The sequence below is a fragment of the Schistocerca serialis genome, chromosome 1 (assembly GCF_023864345.2).
Source record: "Schistocerca serialis cubense isolate TAMUIC-IGC-003099 chromosome 1, iqSchSeri2.2, whole genome shotgun sequence".
Lineage (NCBI taxonomy): Eukaryota > Metazoa > Arthropoda > Insecta > Orthoptera > Acrididae > Schistocerca > Schistocerca serialis.
The window spans coordinates 706,712,804-706,736,146 of record NC_064638.1 but is presented as its reverse complement, the minus strand read 5'-3'; the positions used below and the strand labels follow the sequence as shown (position 1 = coordinate 706,736,146).

General features: G+C 45.1%; 1 protein-coding gene across 1 annotated transcript in view; it reads left to right on the top strand.

Annotated features, from left to right (window-relative positions):
- The window catches only part of LOC126426824 (potassium channel subfamily K member 18-like), a 63,944-nt gene that overhangs the window by 22,531 nt on the left and 18,070 nt on the right, over positions 1-23,343 (top strand). The window contains exon 3 of the mRNA XM_050088878.1: positions 13,906-14,095. Coding sequence (XP_049944835.1) covers positions 13,906-14,095 — 190 coding nt within the window. The remainder of the gene's footprint in view (positions 1-13,905; positions 14,096-23,343) is intronic.

Genomic DNA, 23,343 nt, shown 5'->3' with positions numbered 1-23,343 from the left:
AACCTGTGGACCCTCTTCATAGCCGAGTTGAGACCATTACCAAATCAAGGTTATAGATGGAGCTACATGGCGTTAGCGTGATGTCTCATGTACTCTTACATTCTAAGCATGATTTCAACATTCTGATAAAGACTTACGCAAATGATTGGAAGAGCTCTGTCAACGTAAGCCTTTGTTATTTCTCAATTTGCAAAACCTTAAGTGAACGTCTTTTCGATCATTTTACATGTGTGAGTTGTCTTTGAAGTGGAGACAAATGCTGTAGGTAATATGGCGCTGTAATTTCAATGTCCTGTTTGGGTTACTTCCAATTCGCCTAGCTGTGGCGTACAAAGGCCATTGCTGTCATTAGTGTCGGATCGTTGTAGTGTTTCTTTGACAAGTGACGTAGCAACCCATACAGTTGCTAGCCCACAGAATAATTTAATCATTGTCGCTCTAGTTTAGTAAGGACAATTTCGCGTGATTGTATTTGCGGAGCTCGATGTGTGAATGAGGAAATGATCCTGCGAGAAATATTGGAGTATTTTACCGCACGTGCACAGTCTGACAAAATGCATTCAAAAGAAAAGAAGGAAACGAGGTAAAACTAAACGCGTCGAGAGGGTACGTGATGTTAGTGCGGAATTATAAAAATGGAGTCAAATTTATAAAGAACTTGGCAGTAAGGCTCAGTTATCAGCATGACGTTGCACCCGTCTGGCCTGTCCTGGACAGATGATGATGTCATGAAGCAGCTGTGTCCTCAGCTGAGGCAAGATAGCCCGCAACTATTGTTCCGTCGGGGACAGATCTGAGGATCTTACTGGTCATGCAGACACGTCACGGAGACACGTGTCGTCTGAGGATGACTACCGTTCAGTTGAAAAATTGAACAGTATACTGTCGAATGACAGGTAACACATGAGGATGCAGTGAGAGTTCCCTAAGTAACTATCAAGCATAATCTGAAATGCCCCAAGGCACCCACACCATGTCGTCGTGAGCAACATCAGTGGGCCTCTCTAAAACGTTTGAGGAATCAGACCTCTCCCCACGTCGCCGCCGTACTCGGCGGCATTGGTCATTCAGGGTAGTTCGGAACGCCTATTCATCAGTGAACGTAGTGCGATGCCATTCACCAACTGTCCAAGCGTCCCAGTCACGGAACCATTCCGGACGCAGACGTACGTGTTGTGGGTTTACGGTAATCTATGCATGGAACTGTAACTCCCCAATCCGGACACTGCTGACCTCCGATCGGTGGACCAAAATGACACAGAATGTTGTAGGGAATTCATTTCTTGCTGTCGGATGACAGGTGCAGATGTGAAGGGGTGACTGTGATGAACAGAAAACTTGACGACGAATATGATTTCCTTCAAGTTCCCACGCAGTTCAACATAGGGACAATGTCACATCCAAATTCCCAAGAAATGCGGACATAGCACGGTTCTACCAGCTGGCCAAATAGGGACCCAACATTGTCAAGTGCTGATAACGCCATGTGTCAAGAGCATGTGTCATCTCCGTGTTCTTCACAGTGATGATTTTACATCTGACACTGATCACGTCTACATCTACATCTACATCTACATCTACATGGATACTCTGCAAATCACATTTAAGTGCCTGACAGAGGAATCATCGAACCAACTTCACAATTCTCCATTATTCCAATCTCGTATAGCGCGCGGAAAGAATGAACACCTATATCTTTCCGTACGAGCTCTTATTTCCCTTATTTTATCTTGGTGATCGTTCCTCCCTATGTAGGTCGATGTCAACAAAATATTTTCGCATTCGGAGGAGAAAGTTGGTGAATGGAATTTCGTGAAAAGGTTCCGTCGCAACGAAAAACGCCTTTCTTTTAATGATTTCCAGCCCAAATCCTGTATCATTTCTGCGACACTCTCTCCCATATTTGGCGATAATACAAAACGTGCCGCCTTTCTTCGAACTTTTACGATGTACTCCGTCAGTCCTATATGGTAAGGATCCCACTCCGCGTAGCAGTATTCTAAAAGAGAACGGACAAACGTAGCGTAGGCAATCTCCTTAGAAGGCCTGTACATTTTCTAAGTGTCCTGCAGTCTTTAGTTAGCCTTCCCCACAACATTTTCTATGTGTTCCTTCCAGTTTAAGTTGTTCGTAATTGTAATACCTAGGTATTTAGTTGAATTTACGGCTTTTAGATTAGACTGATTTGACGAGTACCTTTTAGTAATGTGGATGACCTCACACTTTTCGTTATTTAGGATCAACTGCCACTTTTCGCACCATTCAGATATCTTCTAAATCGTTTTGCAGTTTGTTTTGATCTTCTGAAGACTTTATTAGTCGATAAACGACAGCGTCATCTGCAAACAACCGAGGAAGAATGCTCAGACTGTCTCTAAAATCATTTATATTGATAAGGAACAGCAAAGGGCATATAACACTGCATTGGGGAACGCCAGAAATCACTTCTGTTTTACTCAATGACTTTCCGTCAATTACTACGAACTGTGACCTCTCTGACAGGAAATCACAAATCCAGTCACATAACTGAGACGACATTCCATAAGCACGCAGTTTCACTACGAGTCGCTTGTGTGGTACAGTGTCAAAAGCCTTCTGGAAATCCAGGAATACGGAATCGATCTGAAATCCCTTGTCAATAGCACTCAACACTTCATGTGAATAAAGAGATAGTTGTGTTTCACAGGAACGATGTTTTCTAAACCCATGTTGACTGTGTGTCAATTGACCGTTTTCTTCGATGTAATTCATAATGCACGAACACAATATATGTTCTGAAATCCTTCTGCATATAGACGTTAACGATATGGGTCTGTAAGTTAGTGGATTACTCCTACTACCTTTCTTGAATATTGGTGTGACCTGTGCAACTTTCCAGTCTTTGGGTATGGATCTTTCGTCGAGCGAACGGTTGTATATGATTGTTAAGTATGGAGCTAATGTGTCAGCATACTCCGAAAGGAACCTAATTGGTATGTAGCCTGGACCAGAATACTTGTTTTTATTAAATGATTTAAGTGGCTTCCATACTCCGAGGATATTTACTTCTACGTTACTCATGTTGGCAGCTGTTCTCGATTCGAATTCTGGAATATTTACTTCGTCTTCTTTTGCGAAGACATTTCGGAAGGCTGTGTTTAGTAACTCTGCTTTGGCAGCACTGCCTCCGATAGTATCTCCATTGATATCGTGCAGAGAAGGCATAGATTGTTTCTTGCCATTAACATACTTCACATACGACCAGAATCTCTTTGGATTTTCTGCCTCGTTTCGAGACAAAGTTTCGTTGTGGAAACTGTTATAGGCATCTCGCATTGAAGTCCGCTCTTAATTTCGAGCTTCTGTAAAAGATCGCCAATCTTGGGGATTTTGCGTCTTTTTAAATTTGGCATGCTTGTTTCGTTGTTTCTGCAACAGTGTTCTAACCCTTTTTGTGTACCAAGGAGGATCAGCTCCGTCGTTTGTTAATTCATTTGGTATAAATTTCTCAATTGCTGCAGATACTATTTCTTTGAATTTAAGCCACATCTGGTCTACACGATTAATTTGGAATGAGTGGAGATCGTCTGTCAGGAAGGCATCAAGTGAATTTTTATCTCCATTTTTGAATAGGTATATATTTCGCTTTTTTTTTCGAGGATTTGAGCATTACAGTATTCAGTCTCGCTACGACAACAATGCGTTCACTTTCCCATAAATCGGTTTTGATGCTCGTTATTAACTCAGGATTATTTGTTGCTAAGAGGGAAAGTGTGTTTTCACAACCTTCTCTTATACAGAGTAGCTAGGAATAACAGTACGCGTTTTTGAATAAAAATCTCTCGGTGTACATGCCACGTCAATTCAGGGTGAAACTCCAAGCTATCGACCACTACCTCCATGGTCGTCGTCAGGGCTAAAACTGACTGTCGTAACTATTTTTTTTTTCTTCATTGTGATTTCATTCCCCTGCCCCATATGGGCAGGGGAGGGCTGTCAGCGGCACTAAAACAAGAATAAAATGATACATACATACGGAGATAAGAAAAGAGTAAGGGGGGAAAATGGAGGTAAAAATACACTGACATGTAGACGTTCATGGGGGACGGTTAAAAAAGTCACTAGAAAGTTAAAAAACACAGTTGGCGATTCTTAAAACACAGAGAAGACACTGAATGCGCATGCACAGGTTAAAAGTTGGCCACAGTATTAAAAACACTCTGAAACAACACACTTAAAACCCATTTTGAGCACACATGACGAAGAATAAAACTACCAGGTGGGACCTGCCGAGGGAAAGGTCAGAGAGGATCGAAAAGGAGGGGGAGAATGGGGCAGCTGGGGAAGCGGTGGGATGAAGAGGGGCAACTGTGGCTTCATGAAGAGGCAGGAGAAATGTGGGTCGGGAGAGGGAAAGGGAAGACAGGGCAGGAGGGAGCGCAGAGACACTGAAAGGAGGCACAAGAGATGGAGGGGTAGTAGGAGGGGGAAGCCGCTCAGGAGGAGGGAGGGGGAGGAGAGGGAGCCCTGAGGAGGAGGCAGGAAGAGGGGGTAGAGTTGGTAGGAAGGGTAGATGTCAGGGCGAAGCTCATCATCCGGGAGGGGTAGCCGGTGGAAGTTGTGTTGGGAAAGGAGATGGAGAGAGGGAGCGACACAACGATAAAGGCGCGGCAACTGGTTGGGGGTGGAGAGGAAGGGAGACACCAGGGGGTGAGGGGGATCAAGGCTGCAGACAATATATAGTGTGCGGATGTGTTCAAGGAAAAGGAGAAGGTGGGGGAAGGGGATGAGGTTGTAGAGGATGTGCGTGGGGGACGGTAGGCGGATGCGGAAAGCGAGGCGGAGTGCATGGCGTTAGAGGATTTGGAGGGCTTTATAGAACCGGGGGGGGGACACGGACAACCAAGCGACGCTGGCATAACAAAGGATGGGGGGATCATGGATTTGTAGGTGTGAAGGATGGAGGAAGGATGCAGACCCCACGTCTGGCTGGACAGGAGTTTCAGGAGGCGGAGGCGGTTGTGAGCTTTGTTTTGGATGGTTAGGAGATGGGGAGTCCAGGTGAGGTGGCGGTCGAGTGTGAGGCCAAGGTACCTGAGGGTAGGAGTGAGGTGGATAGGACGGTCATAAGTGGTGAGGTAGAAATCATGGAGGCGGAAGGAGTGGGTGGTGTGGCCTATGATGATCGCCTGGATCTCGGAGGGATTAACACGGAGGAACCACTGGTTGCACCAAGCGGTGAATTGGTCAAGGTGGGTTTGGAGGGTACGTTGGGACCGTTGAAGGGTAGGATAAAGGGCTAGGAAGGCGGTGTCATCAGCGAACTCGAGAAGATGAACAGGATGGGGAGGTTTGGGCATATCAGCAGTGTACAGGAGACAGAGGAGAGGGGAAAGGACAGAACCTTTCTGTCGTGAACTAGCGAGGCTCCCACATACCTTGACGACCACTTACTTTTTATACAGTGGAAATTATTATGAAATGACGGATGGAACAGCCATGGGTTCGCCACTGTCACCAACAATAGCGAATTTTTTCATGGAGGATTTTGAAGAACGAGCGTTGAGCAGTGCTCACCTCAGCCCCTCATGCTTCTACAGATACGTCGACGACACGTTTTTAATCTGGCCACATGGCAGCGACACGCTGCAGCAGTTCGTCGAACATTTAAATGGTGTACATCCAAACATAAAATTTACATTGGAGGTAGAGAAGGAAGGGAAGTTACCTTTTTTAGATGTGTTGGTGGAGCGAAAGCCGGATGGACGACTGGGCCATTCCGTGTACAGGAAGCCAACCCATACAGACTTATATCTGCATAGCCACAGCTTCCATCATCCGTCTCAGAAGAGCCAGGACTATTTCCGACAAGGACCACCTCGGTCCCGAGATTAACCATTTGATGACTGTTTTCAAGAGGAATGGTTATTCTGCCGGTGAAATTAAATCAGTATTGTCCAAGAATGTAAGACACGATGCCGGCCATATACAAGAAGAGGACCAACACATAGCGCGGCTTCCTTTCTGCGGTGCTACAACAAGCAAGATAGGCAGAGTGCTAAAGAGGCAAGGAATAAAATCAGTTTTCCGATGACCTAGGAAAGTTAAGGAAATGTTGAGACCAGTTAAAGATAGTCTCGGCTTAAGAGTGCCGGGTATTTGTACTATTCCTCGCGAATGCGGCAAGAATTACGTGGGCCAGTCCGTAAGAACCGTTGCCGACCGCTGCATCGAGCACCAGCGCCGCCTGAAATACAGGCATTTGGAAAAATCAACGGTGGCTGAACATAGCCTGCTCAACAAGCATAAGATTTTATTTGAAGAAACCAGAATAATAGCCCACGCATCGAATTACTGGAAAAACTTCCCGCACTTTACCTCCTGATTCAAGGGATGGCGCTGCAAGCAATGTGGGATAGAAACTACATCTATGAAAGTAGAGGGCACCACGTCATTACGCGCCATATTGCTGTTGCTATGACGTATTCCAGCCAATCAGAAGCCGTCCTTTGCATGTAAAAGTGGGAGCCTCGCTAGTTCACGACACCGACCTCAATATCCACAGCTGTGATCCTGCCGACCTCCAGCGGTGGTATCAGTTTCTCACCACCGTCCAGGGAGACCTGGTCCCCCTGTCTCAGCACACCCGACCCGAATCCAACACCACTCCTGATGTGGTCCTTGCCCTTCCCAACCTCCTTGGGCGCATCAACGCAGTTGTCCTTGACCTCACTGGCAGTGACCATGCTCCTGTTCTCCTCACTATCGCCATCCCTGCAACGCTCCTCGCCCTGACGTCCCTCCTAAACTTGTCCATGATTACTCCCGTGCCAACTGGGATGCCTACTGGGACTCCATTCACACCCAGGTTGACAGCCACGACTTTACCCTCCAATCTCCTGATGACATCTCTCACACTGCTGCCTTCCTGCACCAGACCTTGTCTGCCGCCGTCGCCACCCATATCCCCACCAAAGCCATCCATCCTCACCGCCCCGCCCTGCCTCCACAGGCCGTCCTTCTCCTTCGAGAGTTCCGCCGTCTCTACCGCTCTTTTCTCCGCACTCGTGATCGGGATACACTTACCCGCCACTGGCAATTACAACGACACATCCGCAACCTGCTTACTGCGAAGAAACGCCGTGCCTAGCGCCAGACATGTACACAACTCAACACCACGCTCCCCATAAACTCTTCCAAGTATTAGTCTGCTTTCCACCGCCTTACTGGGAACCGCCCCACCCCACAGTACCATCTCCTCCTTAATGACAGTCCCTTTCCTGACAACCTCAGTAAGGCCAAGCACTTTGTCTCTCACCTCTACAATGTTTTTTACATTCCAGATGATCCCCACTTTGATTATTCCCTCTTCCCTGACGTCATGGACTGTATGAATACCTCTGTTCCTCCCCTTGCTCCTAGCTTCCAGTACTTGGGCCACACACTTAACACTCCCATCACTACATAGGACATTAGCCTCACACTGCACACTAAATGCAACACTGCTCCCGGCCACGACTGTATTACCTACCGCCACCTCAAACACTGCCCTCCCTCCTTCCTTTCAATCCTTGCCACCCTCTACAATGTCATCCTTGCCACTGGCTTCTATCCTGACCTGTGGAAAACCTCCCGTATCCTGATGTTCTCCAAACCCAACAAGCCTCCATCTGATGCCTCTTCCTATCGTCCTATCTGTCTCACATCAGTGTTCAGTAAGCTCTTGGAATCCATCCTTTCCCGGCGCATCCATCACCACCTCCGCCAAAACCACCTCCTCCCCAACACCCAATGTGGCTTTTGACCTTTCTTCTCTGCTGATGACCAACTCCTCCGCCTCACTCATCTCCTCTCCCTCCAGCTTAACTCCTGTCGCTCCACCATTTTTGTCTCCCTTGATCTCGAAAAGACCGTGTCTGGCATCCCGGTCTCCTGTTTAAACTCCAAACCTACGCCCTTCCTATCAACTACATCCGTCTGATGGCCTCCTTCCTCTCCCACCGCCCCTCCTATGTTACCATCCATAATGCCAATTCCCCCACCTTCTACCCCCCTGCAGGTGTGCCCCAGGGCTCTGTCCTCTCCCCTCTCCTCTACCTCCTGTACACGGGAGATATGCCCCCCCCCCCCCCCCCCCCATCCAGTACACCTCTTGCAATATGCTGATGACACCGCATTCCTCGCCCTCGCTCCTACCCTCCAACGGTCCCAACACCTTCTCCAGAATCACCTTGACCTTTTTGCTGCATGGTGTAACCAGTGGCTCCTGAAAATCAATCCTTCCAAGACCCAGACAATCATCGTACGTCGTACCACTCACTCCTTCTGGCTTCTGGATTTCTCCCTTACTGTCTGCGCCCGTCCTGTCCGCCTCATCCCCACCCTCCTTGTCCTCACCATTGACCGTCACCTCACCTGGATCCCTCATCTCCGCTCCATCCAATCCAAAGCCCACAACCACCTCCGACTCCTCTCTGGCCGGACATGGGGGTTGCACCCCTCTACCATCCTCCACACCTACAAATCCTTAATCCATCCCATCCTCTGTTATGCCAGTCATGCCTGGATATCTGCCCCCCCCCCCCAAATTCTATAATACCCTCCACCTCGCCTTCCGTATACGCCTCCCGTCCCCCACGCGAATACTCTATGATCTCATTCCTTTCCCGCGTCTGCTCCTATTCCTCGAACATATCTGCATCCTCTACACCTCCCACCACCTTGAACCCCCTCACCCCCTGGTTGCTCCTCTCCTCTCCTATCCCCGCCCCCTGCCACATCTTCATTGTTGTGTCCCCCCTGCCCTCCATCTCTACACCCTACATCTCCTTTCCCAAGGTGGCTTCCATCAACTCCCCCTCCTGGATAATGCCCTCTCTCCCTCCATTTATCCCTCCTATCAACTCTCACCCTCACTCTCCTTTCCTCTGTCCTTTTCCCGGACTCCCTCTCCCCCCTTCCATCCTCTTTCTTCCCCACCTCCCCTCTCTTCTCCCCCTTCCCTCCCCAGAGTCCTTTTACATTTCCCTCCTCTGCCTTCTCTCATTCCCTCTCGCGTCTGCCCTTCTCCCCTTTATTAGTCCTCTCCCTCCTTGGTTCCCCCCCCTTTTCGTTTTTTTCCTTCCTCCCTCCTTGTTCTTCCCCCTCCTCCAGGTCCCTCCCCTCCCCCATCTGCCTTTCGCTCGGGAGTGTCATCTTTGTGCCGCCACTTTCGTGCAGTGTTCTACAGTGAGTGTTCTACAGTGAGTGTTTTACAGTGAGTGTTCCGTGTTGTGTGTTTTGGGAAGTGTTACGAACGGCCATCATACTGTCGCTGGGTGTGCCTTTTATCTCTTGCGAACAGAAACCAGACTGTCGCCGTGTTTTTTAATTGTGTGTGTACTATGTTACTTGTCTGATTCCTGTGTCTTTTATTAATGTTGCCAACCCCTTTTGCTTTCTGTTTTAACTTTCCGCCTTTTTCCGCCATTTTACACTTGACGTCACCATTTTATCGCCCGTTTTTCTTGTTTCTTTTCTTCTTCCGCTTTTTAAAATGAAAGTCTGTAGGCTGTAGAGCAGCGTACTAAAATCAATAAAGGGGAAAAAAAATAGTTCACGACAGTCAGTTTTAGCCTTGACGACGACCATGGAGGTAGTGGTCGAAAGCTTGGAGTTTTACTCTGAATTGACGCGGCATATACACCGAGAGATTTTTATTCAAGAAATACGTCGCGAAAGACTTCGTAGCCATAGTACGCATTTTTGTTTTACCAAATATTAAAAAGAAAGTATCTTGCAGAAGCATTAGATCAGTTATGCATGGAAAATGTAATTTAACATGTTGGTAACATCGTGTAAAATTTCGTTGTTCAAATGGCTCTGAGCACTATGGGACTTAACATCTATGGTCATCAGTCCCCTAGAACTTAGAACTACTCAAACCTAACTAACCTAAGGACATCACACAACACCCAGCCATCACGAGGCAGAGAAAAATCCCTGACCCCGCCGGGAATCGAACCCGGGAACCCGGGCGTGGGAAGCGAGAACGCTACCGCACGACCACGAGATGCGGGCAAACTTTCGTTGTCATCCAGTTATTATTAGAGGAGTAATAAGTATATTCCAAGAAAATAACTTTTCATACTCTTACGCCATTGTGTGGGGTAAGAGTACTGGGGCATGGGGCAAGAGAACGCAATACGTACTTTTACCCCTAACTGGGGATTAAAGAAATATACGGAAAGACAAATTAAAAATTCTTTATTATTCGGTACTAGTGAAAAGTAAATGTCATAGTTGCAATAAGGCCGAAAAAATGTCTATCGAGTGAAATGCAGTGCTGCTATTGCTTGTTCTTCCTCCAAAGAAACAGTTGTCGTGAATCGGCAGAGGTGATCACTGTCTTTACGAGTTTTAAAACTTTGAAAACTCAGTACCTTTGAATGCTTGCGTATAGAGCACCCATTTTCAACATTGCCAAGAGCTTGATGGTAATGGCTGTCGAGTTGGCATGCATGGCCGGCTTTTGGAAAAGAAAATGCACTATGGAAGACGTGGACTTCAGCGGTACTTATGCCTGAAACAGCCACTACCAAACGAAAGAACAAAAAAAATTAATTCAAATTTTTTAAAATGAATAATGAGGCATCCAAGGTAAACAAACACAAACAAAAAAATGTATGAATACCCTGGAAGGGATTAAATAAGTCGAAGTACAGTTTATGGGGTGAAAACTCGTTTCTTGGTGCGGTACAAGTATGCGTTGCTAACTTGTACTCCGTAAGACCTGCGTGCTTTTATCCCCTTCCGCTATTTTGTTTTTCGGTAATTGGCAGCTATCACACACAACTAAAGTCATATTGGAAGCTTAAAAGCGCCAGTTTCGATACCGAGGTTATCTAACTTTTAAATAGATGAAGGTTCATGTAACCCTCAGTCAAAACTATGCAAATTTTGTATCGAAATCGTAGAAAAGTGACATACCGCTTTTTCTGCAGATGTAAGAGGACGACTGCCAGACGTTCCAGAGTAAAACTGAGGAGGTGATGATTTCTGCGCTACCTGTGGGAGAATGGTGAACTTCTGCTTTAGGGACCTGTATGTCCGATGAGTACGCTTGACCCACACGTACTTCTCCGTAAGAGCCCAGGTAGTAATACTAAAAACAAACAACACTAATGTATTCTGATGACAGTTCTACCTGACTCAGAGAAATGAAACTCAAATGATTTACGATATTCGTCGACGGTATGTTTGTATACTAAGCCAGTAGAAAGACAGGCAATAGTGACTATGATGTCGTCATGGGGACAATGGTTATTAAAATAAATAAATCAGTTAAGAACGCTAAGAGATTATTTCTGGTAGAAAGAGCAGATAAGCAGTTGTTAGCACCCCACTTACACAATGAATTTACCTCATTTAGTTCCAGTGCGATGGACATAGAGGAATTATGGGCATAGTTTAAAGGAGTTGTAAATCGTGCTTTGGAGAGGTATGTGTAGATTAAGTAGATTAACGACGGAAAAGACACACCGTGGTTTAACAACGAAATTCCGAAATTGGTGAGGAAGCAAAGCCTGTAGCACTCTCGGTTCAAAAGAGAATGCGCAAATAAGGACAGACTCAATATGTTGGAGGTTTGTGCATTTGTAAGAAGTTCGCTGCACGAAACACAACTGTCACCGTCATACCTCAGAGAAAGATCTTATCGTTAAGCTGGTCTAAGGCTCGTGTCCATTCAGTAGTTGACCAGTCTGGCGTGGTAACAGAAGGTACCAAAAGAAAAACCGAGTTGAAGAAATCGTTGACGCAGGAAGATCGTATAAACATACCGTCGTCTGGCAATCGCACGGACTCCCGTATGAAGGGCATAGTGATGGCATCCTTGGCGTAGTGAAATGAATGTAAGAGATGAAAACAAATAAATAGCCGGGTCCTGATGGAATCCCAGTTCGATTGTACAAAGAGTACTGTAGGGCATTGGCCCCTTACTTATCTTGCATTTATCGCGACTGAAGTTAAGTACAAGTGACTCCTATGTGCGAGAAGGGTAAGAGAACGGACACGCAACATTAGAGACCAATATTCCTAGCATCAGTTTTCTGCAGAATTCTTGAATATATTCACAGAATATAATAAATTTTCTTGAGACGGAAAAGTTTCTTGATACATATATATTAACAAGGTGACGGCGACCAAGGGTCCTTTCTTTCAGTATGGATACACCCCATGTCCGATGGCAGGGGTTCATAGGTAGGTGTCACTACGTCAGTAGTGAATAACAGGCTGGGAAGTTGGGTTGGAAGGGTAGCGTGCTCGAAGGTCGAAGTGGTTAAGGTGACCGCTCACGTAAAGTAGGAGATCGGGTTCGAGTCCCGGTCCAGCACAAATTTTCAATTCTTAAAATCGACACATTTCAAGGTCCAAAAGTTTCGAAAGTCATTAAAACCTTTGAAGGAAAATTTTCTGCCAACGGTTGGTTGGTTGGTTGGTTTGGGGAAGGAGACCAGACAGCGTGGTCATCGGTCTCATCGGATTAGGGAAGGATTGGGAAGGAAGTCGGCCGTGCCCTTTCAGAGGAACGATCCCGGCATTTGCCTGGAGTGATTTAGGGAAATCACGGAAAACCTAAATCAGGATGGCCGGACGCGGGATTGAACCGTCGTCCTCCCGAATGCGAGTCCAGTGTCTAACCACTGCGCCACCCCGCTCGGTTTTCTGCCAACGAATCAGCGCTGTTTTAGAAACTATCGCTCAGTGAACATGATATCTTGTGAACTGTGGATGAAGGGCGGCAGGCAGATTTGATATTCCTAGATTTCCGAAAAATATTTGACACGGTGCGCCACTGCAGACTGTTAACGAAGGTATAAGCATACGAAATAGGTTCCTAGATGTGTGAGTCGCTGGAAGACTTCTTAACTAACTGGACCCACTACCTTGTCCTCGATGGCGAGTGTTCATCAGAGACAAGGGTAACGTCATGAAAGCCCCAGGGAAATATAGTATGAGTGTTGTTATTTTGTAAATAAATGATCTGGCGGACAGGGTGGACAGCAATCTGCGGTCACTTGCTGATGATGCTGTAGTGTATGGGAAAGTATCATGGTGAATGACTGTACGAGGATTCAAGATGTCTTAGGCAAAATTTCTAGTTGATGTGATGAATGGCTGCTAGTTCTATGTGTAGAAAAATGTTAATGCAGATGGATAGGAGAAACAGGCTCATTAGGTTTGAATACAGCGTTAGCAATGTGCTACTTGAGAGGGTCACATAGATTAAATGTCTAAGCAAAACGTTGGAAAGCGATGTGAAATGAGACGAGCACGTAATAAGTATTGTAGTAGGGCACGTATAACAGGAGAATTTTAAAAAAGTGTGAAAAGTAGACCGCGTATAGAATACTAGTACGATCCATTCTTGAGTACTGCTCGAGTGTCTTGGAAGACATCGAAGCAATTCAGAGGAGGACTCCTAGATTTTGTACCAACGGGTCCGAACGACATGCAAGTGCTACGGAGATGCTTTGGGAACTCAAATGGGAATCCTTTGGAGTGAAGGCGACATTCTTTCCAAAGGAAACTATTCAGAAAGTTTAGAGAACAAGCATTTGAAGTTCACTGCAAGACAATGCTACTGATATCAGCGTACATTTGGCGTTAAGTCGAAGAACATGAAATACCAGAAATTAGGGTGATATTGAGATATATAGAAAGTTATTTTACCTCGCTCTATTTGCGAGTGGTACGGAAAGACTACTAGTGGTATAGGGAACCCTCCACCAAGCACCATAAGTTGCCTTGCGGAGTATGTTGGTGTAGAAGTTACACTGACTTCTGACCATACGCCCTGGGTGATCGGTTTTCCCTTTTTCTTCATACAGTGTAAATGACGTCCCTCTTTTTGTTGTGATGAACACTTGGTAGCTCGGGTAACAGTGGTGGTGGTGCTGGTGCAGGTGCGTCAGCTGCTGACGGAGTGCGCCGAGTACCAGGTGTCGCAGGCGGGCGGCTCGCCGGACGCGGCGGCGACGCGGCTGCTGCGCGAGCTGCGCAGGCCGGCCCCCGTGGGCGGCGGCACCGTCGCACTGCTCGTCACGCAGCGCCGCGACGACGACGACGACGAGGCGCCCGGCGCTGACGACGACGACGACGACGAGGACGAGGACGACGAGGAGGAGCGCAGGTGCGTGCTGTGAGGGCAGGCAGCAACTACGACTGCGGGCGAGCTGCACTTCCCGTAGGTGTTGACATTGTTACACACTGTGAATCAGCTCACTTCGCACTTGTGACAATTCAGCGTCATTAACGGTGAAGGCACAAAGCAATTAATGACATTATCTGTCATTGCGCATTGATTTAAATCGAGACACAAAGAAATTAACGAATTAGCTGCCAGCGGGCATTGGTTTAAATCGATGGAGAAACTTGAGAATTTGTTCCAGACCAGGATTCGAACTCGGTTCCTCTTATTGCTAGGAAGATCCTCTGACCACTGCGCAATACGGACACACTGTCCGTCACAACTGCACAGGCAGCCCTAGCACACCATGCGTCAGACTCATCTTCTTAACTTACGCACACACTACTAACGTAGCGCCCCTTCCCCATTATCCTCATTACTCGGGCCATTTAGCCTATTCCTGTAAGAGTTCGAGCGTGGTGTACATCCGCAGTGAAGTGATAATTTGGTCGTCCTCACCTTAATTATATATATATATGTGGCGTCTGTTTTTACTGACATGTCCAAAAGGTGAGGACAGCCGATTATTCAGTAGGGATGCACGCCAAGCTAGAACTCTTAAGGGAATCGGTGAAATTCTGCGAGGAATGAGGATAATGGGGAAGGGGCACTACATTAGTAGTGTGTGGATAAATCGAAAATTTGGGCCTGACGGGAGGTGTGCCAGGGTAGCCCGTGCAGCTACTATGACCACTGTGTCCAGACGGGGCCGCAGCTCGTGGTCGTGCGGTAGCGTTCTCGCTTCCCGCGCCCGGGTTCCCGGGTTCGACTCCCGGCGGGGTCAGGGATTTTCTCTGCCTCGTGATGCCTGGGTGTTGTGTGATGTCCTTAGGTTAGTTAGGTTTAAGTAGTTCTTAGTTCTAGGGGACTGATGACCATAGATGTTAAGTCCCATAGTGCTCAGAGCCATTTGAACCATTTTTTTTTTGTCCAGACGGCGCAATGGTTAGCACATCTGCCTACTTATCGGGGAACCACGGTTGGAATCTCAGTTCGACGCAAATGTTAGAGTCCGCCATCGATTTAAATCAGTGTCTGCTAGCAGCTAATGTCATTAACTGCTTTGTGCCTTGACTGTTACTGGCGCTGTTTTGTGTCTTGACCCCTGTCTGTTCTTTCGGATATGTCTGACAGAACAAATATCACATATATTATTATTATAATACATTTTTGATCTTAAAACAGTGATTGAACTTCAATGTTATATGTTTATTCAATTTTCCCCCTTTTTTCAAGTTTTCTTATTCTTTTTCTCTTCCCAAAATCACTTCATTCTTTGGCTGTGTTCCTCTTTCCTTTGTTATATCCATATTTACCCTGGTCTCTTCGTTTCTTTTATTTCAAATTTCGTGTTCATAATTTTGTTTCTGAATTTGTCTCTTTCATCTATTGATTTCTGCTTGTTTTAGGTCTTCCTCTATTTCATGAAACCAGTCGGTTTTTTTGATTGAGCTGTTGACTACATCAAAAAGTCTCTTTGTGACTATAGTGTTGTTCATCGGTGTTTTCTCATTATGTCTTTGAGTCTGTCTGTATTTTCGTATAGTTTTTTGGTTGGCCTCTTCATCCATATACCGCCTCCATGTACTGCTCCACAAATTTTTCAAAGGATTTTACGTTGTATCTTTTCTGTCTCTGTGATGCCTGTTTGTGGTAGTTTCTGATGCACAGACGGTTTCTGGTAGTACAAATGTGTTGTAGTGCATGAGTTTCGCCTGTCTTGAGATGTTTCTTCTATTGTAGTGAGTCCATGTGAGTTTGTACGCTTTCTGAAGTTTTTCTGTTCGTTCTGTACTGGAGGCCTTGTTTTATCCTTCTATTTGTGTGTATTTCCCTAGATACTTGAATTTATCCACTCTGTTAACCAATCCGTATCTTGTGTGCATGACTTATGCACTGTTGTTCTTTCTGTCCATATATTGTCTTTTCTAGTATGATATCTGTAACTCAGTTTTAGCAGAGACTTCATGTAAATATGCCAGGGCTTCCTGCGCTTCTTCCCTGTTGTTGCTGAGTATTTCCAAGTCACCTGCAAATGCTAGGCATTATCAGATTGTCTTGTTTGCACGTGCTCTTCCTAACTGAATTCCTTTTACTTTTTCTTCCCACTGCTTGATAATTTTGTTCAGGACTATGTTGAATGGATGTGGTGAGAGACCATCTCCTTGTCTGACCCCTGTATGTGTCACAAATGGTTCTGAGATTTCTCCCATAAATTTTATTTTGTATGTGGTGTCGGTGAACGTCTGTCTATCAGTGCCTTGTTGTTCTGCCTATGCCATGTTCTTTTAGTGTGTTAAAGAGAGTTTGCCTGTCAATGGAGTCATAGGCCTTCTTAAAGTCCTGGGACCTCTGCTGTTCCTGATCTATGTAAATGACCTGGGTGACAATCTGAGCAGTTCTCTTATGTTGTTCGCAGATGATGTTGTAATTTACCGTCTAGTAAGGTCATCCGAAGACCAGTATCGGTTGCAAAGTGATTTAGAAAAGATTGCTGTATGGTGTGGCAGGTGGCAGTTGACGCTAAATAACGAAAAGTGTGAGGTGATCCACATGAGTTCCAAAAGAAATCCGTTGGAATTCGATTACTCGATAAATAGTATAATTCTCAAGGCTGTCAATTCAACTAAGTACCTGGGCGTTAAAATTACGAACATCTTCAGTTGGAAAGACCACATAGATAACATTGTGGGGAAGGCGAGCCAAAGGTTGCGTTTCATTGGCAGGACACTTAGAAGATGCAACAAGTCCACTAAAGAGACAGCTTACACTACACTCGTTCGTCCTCTGTTAGAATATTGCTGCGCGGTGTGGGATCCTTACCAGGCGGGATTGACGGAGGACATCGAAAGGGTCTAAAAAAGGGCAGCTCGTTTTGTATTATCACGTAATAGGGGAGAGAGTGTGTCAGATATGATACACGAGTTGGGATGGAAGTCATTAAAGCAAAGACGTTGTTCGTCGCGGCGAGATCTATTTACGAAATTTCAGTCACCAACTTTCTCTTCCGAATGCGAAAATATTTTGTTGAGCCCAACCTACCTAGGTAGGAATGATCATCAAAATAAAATAAGAGAAATCAGAGCTCGAACAGAAAGGTTTAGGTGTTCGTTTTTCCCGCGCGCTGTTCGGGAGTGGAATGGTAGAGAGATAGTATGATTGTGGTTCGATGAACCCTCTGCCAAGCACTTAAATGTGAATTGCAGAGTAATCATGTAGATGTAACTCCAGTATTGTTCGCCTGTCTGACCTTCAAGAGTGTTCGCAGGTTCCAAATTTGTTCAGTACAGGATCTTCCCTTTCTGAACCCTGCCTGTTATTCACTTATCTTTGTATCACTTGTGGTTCCAGTCTGTTCAATAACTCCTTGAACAGAATTTTATGAGTGACTGGTAGAAATGAGATCCCTCTCTAAATTTTAGGGTCTGTCCTGTCTCCCTTTTTGTGGAGGGGGTGAATCAGAGCGCATTTCCATTCCCGTGGATTTTTCTCTATTCTCCATATTTCCAAGTGAATTTTATGGATTTTCTTTGTAATATTTTCGTCTGTGAGTTTCCAGATGTCGGCGATAATGCTATCTTCCCCTGGGGCTCTGTTGTTATTTAGTTATTTTATAACCTCCTCTACATCTGTGATTATAGGCGGCTTCGGGTCTGGGTTTGATAGTGTTTTCGTGAAGTGTAATTTTTCTTTGGGTTTCTCACAGTTGCCGGCTGGAGTGGCCGAGCGGTTCTAGGCGCTTCAGTCTGGAACCGCGCGACCGCTACGGTCGCAGGTTCCAATCCTGCCTCGGGCATGGATGTGTGTGATGTCCTTAGGTTAGTTAGGTTTAAGTAGTTCTAAGTACTAGGGGACTGAAGACCTCAGCTGTTAAGTCCCATTTTTCTCACAGTTGAGGAGTCCACAAAGTATTCTTTAAGAATATTGTAATTTTCTTTAGTGTTTGTTTCTAGAGATCCAGTTGTTCTTCTGAAACAGGGATTTGGAGGCTGATACCCCATTAATTTTTTTCCTGTATGTTCTATAGAAATTTCTGGTATAATTTTTTTTGAAGTCTTCCTCTATTTTACTTCGTCTGTTTTTGTCGTATGTCCTTTTCACTGCTCTAATCTCTTTCGAAGATTGTTTTAGTACTTTGTGGAAATCGTGTCATGTTTCCGTTGTTCTGTTGCTGCTGTACCTCTTCCATGTCTTAGCTCTTCGTTCAACTGCCTAATCAAAAGTTGCATTCCAGCATCTATGTTTGCTTTTCCTAGGAGGTTGACCCCAACGCATTACCTTCTGAACTGTCTTCGCCAAGTCTGTCCAATTCTCTGTTGTGTTATGATTAACTTCTTAATAATTTTGTCTTCGTTTATGTATTCTGGATGTGGTCTTATAATTTGGTTCTGTTTTGTGGCTCTAAATGGCTCTAAGCACTATGGGACTTAACATCTGAGGTCATCAGTCCGCTAGAACTTAGAACTACTTAAACCTAACTAACCTAAGGACATCACACACATCCATGCCTGAGGCAGGATTCGAACCTGCGACCGTAGCGGTCGCGCCGTTCCAGACTGAAGCGCCTAGAACCGCTCGGCCACTACGGCTGGCTCATTTGCTTGTGCTTCTTCTCTTTGCCTAGTTGTGCACTGAAATCTCCTAGTGCAATCTTGACGTGTCTTTCTGGTATTTTTTTGTTATTTCTTCCATGTCTTCCCGAAAGTTTTCGACTCCTTGTGGTCTCTTCCTGTTGTGATCGTTTATAGGTGCATGTGCGTTGATGGTTGTGCATCTTTTGTTTCCTGATTTGATGATTATTGTGAAGATACTGAACTGAAATCTATGATGTTGTCTGTGACATATTTATGTACTGCAAATCCTGTGCCAGAAATTGTCGGTGTTCCTCGCCTGACAGTAGGTTTTCCTTTGTATATGCCGTAGTTTTACATGTTGAAATGGTTCTCGTCAATAAAACTCGTCTTTTGTATTGCGAGGTTTTTTTATGTGAAATTTTTCGAGTACATCAGTAAGCGGTTTAAGTTTGCCTATCTTAACCAGAGTATTGGTGTTGAGTGTGCCAATAAAATGTTTGCGAGGAGGTTCCGAGAAGCTCAGACTCTTCTCTATTTCATGATGTTCCTGGTCCCCAGAATCTGATGACCAGGAAAATCCAGTAAATTCGCTGAGGCCTGTGGTTGTGGGTATCGTTCCCGTTGTTCCATCATGATTTTTTTCAAGTTCAAGGTGGTTGTGGTAACCTCGAAAGGTGGTCACAATTGTTAAAGACTTGATTGTCGAGATCAAGACGTATTTGTAGCAGCCGGTGAACAGACGCTGACCACTAGCCGCTGTATGCCAGAACAGACACTAATGGGTTTAGGCCTGTGTTAGTATTTGGTCCGCAATGGGTGTTTCATTTGCCCAGTACCATCATATGTGGAAAGCTTTCCCCTATCCGCCATCTGGGGAGGCGCCTCATGGGTAATCTAGCAAACACACACACACACACACACACACACACACACACACACACACTTAAGTAATGGACAAAATACGCAATCATTTCCAGCACTTACCTCTGTTTTACATTCATTCTTTCGACGTATTCTGTAGATCCCAGCAACGAGCAACAATGGACATGGAACGAGTGAAGGCATACACTGACAAAAGATCAAATCACAGAAATTCTGATATTATCCATCTGAAGGATTAGAGGTAGCGCTTGGGAAGACAAACGATACCGTTATTTAGCGTACAACACAAACGTGTGGAATGTCATGCACAGTTCCACACCACATTTCGGGAGTACAGTTCCAGTTGCCTGGTTGTCTGTGTTCAACCCTTCTTACACACGCACTTTAAAAATCACATATAGTCATGAATCAAAATTAAATAACAATTATAAACATGGTTGACCTTCAGCATCCATATTTAAGCTTTAATGAAGGATACAAGAATTCAACAAGTTGCACAGATTTTATTGCAAGTTGACTTGCTTTCGATACCGCCTAAGGGTACCTTCACCACAATGCGGTCGCCACCGCGTGTTCATCGTGAGCATGTAATATCCACACACAGACGGCAGGCTGTAGCATTAGCAGTGGAGGATATATAAATCGTGTCGCGGGGACACGAAAAACAGTGTAGTCGTTTTCGTAATATTTAAACGAAGCGACTTATTTTACGACCAAAAGCACATGATCACTGGTTTTTGGGCCAACATTTGAAGGATTTTGGAAACGGCTAAGTTTGTAAACTATTAGTGTTAGTGGTTACGGTATACCTTGCCTGGTAAAATAGAGCTATCCAAAACCGGCACTGAGGCAACTGTGGTGCACCACCGGCCTTAGATGACAAGGGTGAGCGACGGCTATGGAGATGTGTATGGGCGAATAGACGCGCAATTGTTGAACAACCTACCGCTCAGATGAACCAAAGGGCTACCTACAGTGTTGTTGAGGAGTCAACAACCTTTCAGCGAACGTTACTGCGTAAGGGCCTCCGCAGTAGACACCTGGTTCGTGTACCCATTCTGACTGCTACACATCGGCGACGAACGCTGAAATTTGCACGCCAGTGTCGCTACTGGACGTCCACCGATGGGTGACTGATGGCCTTTTCAGATGAATCACGTCTAATGCTTCATCGGACTGAAGGCTATTGGCCTGAACGGCGTGAAACATCTGAAAGCAAACACCCTTCAACAATCGTCGGAAGGGTCAAGACCGAAGGGCTTTCCCTAGGTCATCTCGTCATTCTGGAACGCACGATAGATAAACAAAACTTGGTAATCATGTCGAACCCTACATGCAGTTTGCTTTTCCTCCGCACGATAGCATCCACCACCAGGACAGTGCAATGTGTGACACAGCTCGCACTGTTCAAGAACATACGTGGCTCGAAGAGCATCAGGACGAGTTTCCCGAATTCCCCTGGCCACAAAACTTTCTCAGATTTAAAGCGAATCGAGAACCCGTGGGACCACCCCGATCGAGATGTTAGAGTCACGAACCTAAAATTCTCGCGCAGCTGGATACGACACTGGAATAGGGATGGCTTCACACCCCTGTCAATATCTCCCAGAACCTCACTAACTCACATTTTGCACATTTCTCAGCGGTCAACGCTGCTAGAGAAAGTTAGTCAGGATTCTGACAGATGGTCACATTAACGTGACTGGACAATGTAGTTACACAGATTCACATTGCATGGAGATAAAACGAAACCACATAAGCTGAAGTTCTCATGTCAAATAAATAAAAGTTATCTTGTAAAGCCAACATTAAAACCACTGGCATAGCAAGCCACTAGAACTGACATCAGACTGAAAAATTTGTCAACTGATAATGTCGCTACGTGGAAATGGGCAGTTTAATAATTTTCTTCTTACGGCACTCCAGGTCATATGGTTTTGTTATCTCTCTGTGCAATGTGAACCTATGTAACAAGAACTTATTCTGATGAAGATCCCATTAGTCGGTATCAGAACCAAGTCAATATAATAAAATTAGTGCAACCGATTGGCAGTCTTTAATCCTTCATTAAAACTTAAACGTGGTTTCTGAAAGTCAGCCTTGTTCAAGACTAAAATTTTTATCATCCCTTGTATCTATGATTCTGACAAAGTACAAAGATGTAAGAAGAAAATTTTAAACACAAGTTGCGCGCACTGCTCTGTTTCCACTTATGTGCGTAATCAATTAACAAAACTTTCCGTCTGACGTCAGTCCTAGCAGCTTTCTATGCCCGTGGTTTTAATGCTCACTTTACAAGGTAACTTACATAGCGTCCTGTCTTACTTCAAAATCGGCAACACCTGATTTTCTATTTTTGCTTCTTTAAACTGCCACCGATTCACTAAGTGCTCCTCTCTGGTGCTGTTAACTCCGGCCACATCTGCTTCAAGTCACACCAGCTGCTGCATTCACGTACCGTGTATAGTTCGGTAAATATGCACACGGTTCCAACTGTCTACACTGAGCCAGCAGCCATTTCACTACGTTCCAGAGATATTACATGCGACACGAAATAAAAGCATAACAACTGTTATCTACAAACCTCTCACATGTCGTATTACTACTAAACTCAACACATATCTATGAACACACTAAAGAATGCGTCACCTCTCTTTCCCTTTTACGTACATTTCCTCTGAATAAAGCGTTACAACTCCTTCCCCTTCGTACATTCAACAGAATAGCTCTTTCGAAGCTCAGTGACTTATCTCTTTCTCTGACAAGGGTATACATCTTTTGCTACATTAATATCAGCTTCTTTACAGAACCGATAGTCTAGGGTATCGTAGCTGTTGTATTTGTTCGTAAAAACACAGTTTTCTCCGCCTTCTGACTGATTTGACTCTCCCGCCACTAATTCGTCTTCCGTGTGAGTCTCTTCAACTCAGAGTAGCGTTTACATCGAACATTCACATTTATCTCATGTACACTTCACCCTCTGTCTTCCCCTAAAATGTTTACCTTCCATTAGCGCGCAAACTGTTCCGTGATATCTTTTCAGATGCCCTATCACGCAGTCCGTTTCTCTGATTCATGTTTTCGACATTTTTCTGGTCGATTCTGTAGAGAGTCTACTCATTTCTGACCATCTTTAATTTTCAGCATCCTCTTGTGGCACCTCGTCTTAACCTTTCGATTCTGTTTTCCCCACAGTTCTCGATTCATTTTGAAACATTCTCCGATACTTCCTCTCGTATTTTACATGAATTTCCTTTGAGATGTTTTGATGCCTATCGAAGCAGCAGCGAGAGGGAATAACTGATGACCAAACCGTCACAAACAACAAGTCATAAGCAAACTACCTGCCTCAGGAGGCGCAAGGCTAACAGTGGTGCATGGCTGTACTGAATATCAGACCTGGCTGTTGGCTCTACGTCTTTGAAGTCCAACCACACATCCTCAATCTTTTAACCTTACCTGATCTTACCTGCAGTGCAACTGTTACAACGTCGCGCTCCCACATATGAACTCTGACAGTGAATGATTGTAAAAGAACATCACTTTGTGGTTGGTAAACCTATAAATAAATACCAGAAAAAAACTGATGAAAACTTAATATATTGTTGAGGCCCAGTGTCCTCCAGTTTTGCAGGTGTTCATTAATTACATCAATTGCACAAAGTTACCAGTCACTTT